The sequence below is a fragment of the Capricornis sumatraensis genome, chromosome X, assembly GCF_032405125.1.
Source record: "Capricornis sumatraensis isolate serow.1 chromosome X, serow.2, whole genome shotgun sequence".
NCBI lineage: Eukaryota > Metazoa > Chordata > Mammalia > Artiodactyla > Bovidae > Capricornis > Capricornis sumatraensis.
In genome coordinates this window covers 92,517,567-92,524,372 of record NC_091092.1, presented here as the reverse complement: position 1 = coordinate 92,524,372, position 6,806 = coordinate 92,517,567, and the positions used below count along the sequence as shown (strand labels likewise).

The 6,806-nt window shown below is 48.2% G+C and overlaps 1 protein-coding gene across 1 annotated transcript in view; it reads left to right on the top strand.

The window, feature by feature from the left end:
• Positions 1-5,887: 5,887 nt before the first annotated feature.
• FGD1 (FYVE, RhoGEF and PH domain containing 1) overlaps positions 5,888-6,806 on the top strand; it is a 37,148-nt gene continuing 36,229 nt past the window's right edge. Inside the window, exon 1 of the mRNA XM_068962136.1 lies at positions 5,888-6,194. Coding sequence (XP_068818237.1) covers positions 5,888-6,194 — 307 coding nt within the window. The remainder of the gene's footprint in view (positions 6,195-6,806) is intronic.

Here is a 6,806-nt window from a genome sequence, read left to right as displayed (position 1 = left end):
TTCTCTTCTGTGTTCCCATCCTATCCCTTTCTATGATCTCTGGGTCATTCCCAGCAGCAAACAAGCATAGTCTAGTATCTCCCATCTTTAAAAAAAATAAAATCATTCTTTGCCCCTCCTACCATCACCTGAACTCTCTGGGCTCTGTTCCCATTCATAGCCATGCTTCTAAAGGGAATTGCCTACACACCTAGCTCCACTTCAGCAGGGTAGAGGGCAGTGTTTTATTCCCTCTGACCTCAGAAAAGGTCCTAAAACAATATACCCTCCCACCAGCACTCTATCCAATTATTCCTGTTTTTTAACTTTATTTTTCATGATAAATTTTAGAATATACATGTCTGTACAGTTTGAATAAATTATAGAACAAATACCTATGTACCTGTACCCATCACCCAGCTTGAAAAACAGATCATTTCTGGACTTCCCTGGTGGCTCAGCAGTAAAGAATGTGCCTGCAAATGCAGGAGTCACAGGTTCAATCCCTGGTCCAGGAAGATCCCACATGCCGTTGAGCAACTAACCCTGTGTATCACAGCTATTGAGCCTGTGCTCTAGAGCCCAGGAACCACAACTACTTAGCCTACGTGCTGAAACTACTGAAGCCCGCATGCCGTAGAGCCTGTGCTCTGCAACAAGAAGCCACCACAATGAAAAGCCTGCACACTGCAATGAAGAGTAGCCCCCACTCACCACAACTAGGGAAAATCCTGAACAGCAACAAAGGCCCAGCACAGCCAAAAATAAATGCATAAACTTATTTTTAAAAATCATTTCTGAATGACAAAACCCACCATGTAGCCCTCCCCAATCACATCTCCTTCCCCTCCCTGAGACAACCACTGTCATTTTTCATGCCTTGCTTTTCCGCATGGTTTGACAACATGACTGCATCCATATATTGTATAATTTTGCATGTTGTTCAAATTTATAAAAACATATTCTTCCATAACTTTTTGGAATGAGTATTAGGTTTCCTGAGTTTCATCCATGTTGATACATGTGGCTGGAGTTCATTCATTTATTTCATTGTGGTCTTCCATTGTATAAACGTGTCTCAATTCATTAATCTTATGCTCTTGTTTCTGCTTCATATTGTCAAACAGGCTTTGGTGAACACTTCTAGTGTCTCCCAGTACACACCTGCAAGGATTTCTCTAGGGGAGAAATTCTCAAACTTTCTGGTCTCAAGACTTCCTTTACATTCGTAAAAACTATTGCATACCCCAAAGAGCTTTGATGTATTGGCTTATACCAATTGATACTTGTTGTATTAGAAATTAAAACTGAGAAAACATATCAATTTTAAATAAGCCCATTATGTTTAACAAAAGTAACATTTTTATGAAAAATAACTATATTTTCCAAACCAAAAAGAATGTAGTGAGAAGAGTGGCATTGTTTTACATTTTTGCAAATCTCTTTACTGTATGGCTTAATAGAAGACAGCTGGATTCTCATATCTGCTTCTGCATTCAGTCTATTATGATATCACATTCACATGTTTGCCTCTGGAAAACTCCATGCTTGAGAGAACGAGTAAAGAAGCAAATAACATCTTTCTAGAGTTATGGTTTTGGCCCCCCCACTCCCCATCCCTGCCCTCAGGATCCCCAGACCACACTATGGGAACTACTGCTCTGGGATAGAAACCTAAAAGTGCTACTCCTAGAGTTTGTGCATCATTCAGCTTTACTAGAAAACACCCAACATTTTCTAGAGTGATTGTATCAGTTTACACTCCCACCAATGGTGTATCCATTCTTTATCCATCCTGGTTTTCCTAACCCTAGTTATGTCCCTCTTTACCTGTTTTCAGTCTCTTTGCCGCCTCCTACTTCATCAAACCTCTAAAGCTGAAATTCCTCAGAGCTTGGTCATGAGTCCTCTTCCTTTCTCTTTGTTCTGTCCCAGACTGACTTCTCTCATGGCTCTTAATGCTATCTCTATACTGCCAACTCTCATTTATATCTGAAACCATACTTCTCCTCTGTACACTATATACCACTATCTGCCTGACTTCTTCATTTGGCTATCTCAAGGGCAGGTAAAACTGAACTCTTGATCATCCCCTGAAAACCTGTTCCTCTTTTCATCTTCCTCATTTCAATGAATGACCTGGCTTCACATCACTAGATCCCTGGGAGGCATCCTTGATCCTTCCCTCTCCCTCCCACCCCCAAGCCACCACACCAAGCCCTTTCAATTCTAAGTATCTTTCAAATCTATCTACCTCTCTTCATCTCACAGTCTACCACCTTAGTCACACTCACCATCATCTCTGATTGCAGTAGACTCCTAATCTTGTCTATCTCCAATTCAATTCACAGCAGCCAAAGTAATCTTTTTAAATATTAACTATACCATGTAAACCCCAAGCTTAAAACCCTTCAATGTAGTGTATTTCAGCCTTTGGGGGGTGTGAAGTATCTACAAAAGAGATACTACTTCATGACGATTATAAATGATACAAACTGAAACAAAAGTTTCATGAGACATGCTTACCCTTCCGTCATGATCCTATAATACAACCTGATATTTTCTTTTATCAAATTGATTTCAATACCTTCTTCAGTTTGACCAACATTTAAAAGCACTGCTTCAGTACCTTTTTATGGCCTATAAAGCTCAACATAAGCTGGTTTCTGCCAGCCTACTTCTTCAACCTCACATCCCATCTTCTTGCCCTCAGCTCTCTATGCTCCAGCCACTGGTCTTCCTACATTTCCTGAGTATATCATTTCCCTTTCTTCCCAGGGCCTTCTTACTTGCCATGGCATCTGCCTAGGACACTTTTGCCTCCACTCTTCATAAGCTAACTCCCACTTCACTCAGCTTAAATATCAGGATCTGCCTGACTCTCAGACTAAATTGCCCCCATATTCTCTTTCCTATCACCCTGTCCTGGCTCTTTATAGCCTTATCAAAATTCATAATTTTGTGTGTTTGTAAGTTGTAATTATGTATTTGTTTACTTCAAGTCCTCTTCAGCACCAGACTGAAACTCTGAGGGCCAAGTTTGTTCACCACGATCTTGTTTATATCTGTCTTATTCACCACTACATAAATAGTGCCTCACAGCGCGCCTGGCCCTAAGTGTGTGCCCAAAAGGCATTCATCAAATGAGCAGAGATCTGAAGAACAGATGAAATGGAACTGGGGAGATGTGGAGAAAATTTCTTGCAGATGCAATAGCATATGCAAAGCCTTCAAAGCTAGTCAGACTAAGGAGCAGTCTAAGAATTTCAGCTTTGACTCAAGCATGGAGTCTGGAAAGGCTGGTGGGAGTCAAATCATGAAGGGCCCAGTTTAATTTGGCCTGTTGAGGAAGGCAGCTTTCCTTTTGAACCGGTAGGGACTCACTAAAGGGTTCTAAACATGAGAGTAATATAATTTGGTTTACCTTTTCAAAAGTCACATTGCCTACAGTGAAGAGACTAGATGCCAGGGAACAAGAATGAAACAAGCTATGACAGTATTCAGGTTAGAAGTAGTGCTGGCCTAGATTAGAGTAGTGGCAGCAGAAATGAAGAGACTACATAAATTTGGGAGATACTCAGGAGATAACAATGACAGGACTTGGTGGTTGCATTGGGGGTGGAGGAGAGAAAAGAGTCAGGGTATAGCTCAGGTTTCTGTCTTAACTAGAGTCATTCACTAAGGTAAGGTACAAAGATGGACAAAAAGGCTGCAGGGAGGATACCATGAGTTGGAGAGAAGCTGAAGCTTTAGGTGTCTCCGGGGTTTCAGGTAGAGCTGTTTATTAACCTATTGAATGCATAGGTCAGAAGAAATATCTGAACTTGAGGTATTAATTTGGGGGTCATCAGCAAATAAATGATAGTTGAAACTATGGGAATGACTGTAATAATTGTAGGAAAGAGCAGAGAGAGAGAAGAGAGCTCAGGGCAAACTCTAAAGAGCACCAGCTTTAAGAGTCAGACAAGAAGACTGGAAAGTAAAAAGGAGTTACCAAGGAAGTAGGAGAAAACAAGAGTGTGGTGTCACAGAAGTGGTTTAAAGAGGAGGGAATGTTCACTAGTGCCAAATGCTACCAAGAAGTCAAGTAGGAAAAAAAAAGGATAACCTTTGAAAAGATTCTATTGGATTTAGTGACATGGGCCATGGTAGACCTTCATAAGAGCAGTATCGGGCAAATAGAGGTAGATTGGAGTGGGTTTTAAAATAAGTGGGAAGTGGGAAAATTAAGACAGTGAAGTGCAGGTGACTCTTTTGAGACATTTATAGAGAGAAGAGAGGGAGGTGATTAGAGAGGAAGATGTTTTGGTAATTATTTTTAGAAGGAAGAGACCTGAGTATGTTTAAATGCTAAAAGGAAGGAGCAAAGGACAGACTGTAGGTTTGGTAGCAAGAAGTCCAGAACTTCCTTTTTTGGTGACTTCTGTTTACTTTATGAAGTAGGAGGTGGGGTCATCTGCTGAGGGTCAGGGATTAGATGAAGAAGGGGGATTGAGGAGAAGGGACGTTAGAAAAGGCTGTTGTGGAGCATGGGAGAGGGGGCTGTCGGGAAGGCATAGAAGGGTTGTGGATCAGAACGGAAGGCCTGGTGGAAGCTGGGAACCATGAGTTTATAGTGGCACAAATCTGTGAGGTTGAACAGTTTTCTCCCGCAGTGTTTAGTTGCCTGGGCACAGGCATAGAAAAGATGGACAGTTGGGCTGATTCAAGGTTGGGATGTTGCCAGGCAGATGCGACAATCCTGGGAATTGAGGCTATTGGTCAAAGGTGTTAAAATGACCACGAGATCTGATCTGAGCTGAGTATGAAAGGCAAGTCCCCTATGAGCCAAGCTCTAGAGAAACTCTGGAACATTTGGAAAGGTTGATAGGAAAGAGACTGAGAATGAGCAGAGAGAGACAGACCTGAGATAGGACAGAAAGGCAGATTTGGGAAGGTTGAGCCCTTTGACTTGCCTATGCTGGACCAGGGGTGATGCGGTTGGCAGGCTGAGGAGGAATTTTTAAGGAGGAGGGCCTAGAGGGCGGTCGTAGCGAGAATAGAGGCCGGCCCTAGTTAGGGGGCGTGGCCAGGCGCAAATTCTGAGCGAGGGGGCGGGACCCAGGCAACTGGGTCCCAGCGCCGCTGTGGCTGTGGCTGCTTCAGCGACGACTCCCGCCTCTCCACCCCCCCTTCTCCAGGCTCCTTCCCGCCCGCCACCGCGGAGACCCAGGCCGAGGCTGGAGAGGACGGTGGAGCCGGGCCTAGACTGTTCCCCTGCCCCCGCTGCTGGAGCATCGTCTGGAGGCATTGGCTAAGGGAGAGCCCCGCAGCCCGAGCGCGCGGCACACAGGCGCGCCCCCCGCCACCGCCATCCTCTCCTCCCTCCCTCCCCTTCCCTCTCCTTTCCTCCCCTCCGCCCCCTAGCCTCCGCTGCGGCGGGAGGAAGAACCCTTTCCGAACAGCCAAGAGAGCCTAGATCGATTCCCATTTGGGGAGAGAGAAGAGACCCTGAACTCGGAACTGACCGGCCACTCGCCCCTGGGCCACGGAAGTGGCTCACTGCTCGCGAGAGAGCCCACGCCGAGCGCAACCCCCCGACCCTCACTCAGCCGCTGCCGCATAGACAGCGCTCCCCAGAGGGCCCCCGGCCCCGCCGAACCCACTCCCTGCGCGGGGCCGGGGCCGGCGATGCCTAGCACCGCCGCGGCGGTCGCCGCGGCTACTGCTGGTACTGCCACCGCTGCCACGGCTGCTGGCCCGGGCCCGGGCTGGGGGCTAGAGTCTCCGCAGTGGGGCTGAGCCCGCAGCCCCGCCCCCCGAGCCTGAGGCCGCTGCTCCGCCGGGCGCCGGGCCTCCTCCGCCCGTGCCTCCGCCCCAGGAGCTGGAGCCAAGCGGGGAGCCCGGGACCCGCGCCCAGGCCCGGACTATGCACGGCCACCGAGCCCCGGGGGGCGCCGGGCCTTCAGAGCCCGAACACCCAACCGCGAACTCCCCCGGCGCCGCGTCACCGGCCTATGCTGACTCGGACCCTGGAGCCTCGGAACCCGGACTGCCGGTGCCCAGGGGCTCAGGCTCGGCTCTCGGCAGCCTCTTGGATCCCCAGTTTGCCGGACCCTCGGACACCAGCCTGGGCGTCGCTCCAGGCCCCCGGGTCTTGCCCTGCGGCCCCAGTCCACAACACCACCGGGCCCTACGCTTCTCCTACCACCTGGAGGGCTCACAGCCCCGGCCTGGTGAGTGATTGAGAGAGAATGGGAGCCCAAGCCGTGGGCCTAGGAGCGAGTTCTTGTTCTCAGGGCCGGCTCGCTCACCACAGCCCTTTGACTCTTCTCAACCTCCAACCCCTTCCCTTGCTCCTCGGCCTTCTAATTCTTTCAACCCCAGTCCCACCCCCACCCTCAACTCCCGCCTCCTCTCTGTCCACTGTGCCCTCTCAACCATTGCGACCCCCTTCTCTTCTATCTGCTGAGGCTAATGGGAGAGGGAGCACTCTAAGAAAAGGGGTAGGATTGCAAGGCAGGAAGGGGGATTTGGTTGGAGGAACTGGGGTTTGTTTGGGGGAATGGGAGAAAAGGAGTCTTCCAGTTGCCAAGCACCTACGTTGTGCCAGGCACCGGGCTGGGTGCTTTACATGGGTTTTTATTTCATCTTCAGGAGCCTCCTGTGAAGTAGATATCCATTTTGTAGGTGAGGGAACTGAGGCTCAGAGAAGTTAAGTAACCTGTCCAAGGTCACACAGCTAGTATGGAGACAGGATTCCAAAACAGATCTGTTTGAGTCCAAAGTCTATGGTCTTTCTGCTTCCCCAAACTGAGCTTGGAGACCATGAAAGTAATGCCAAGCTT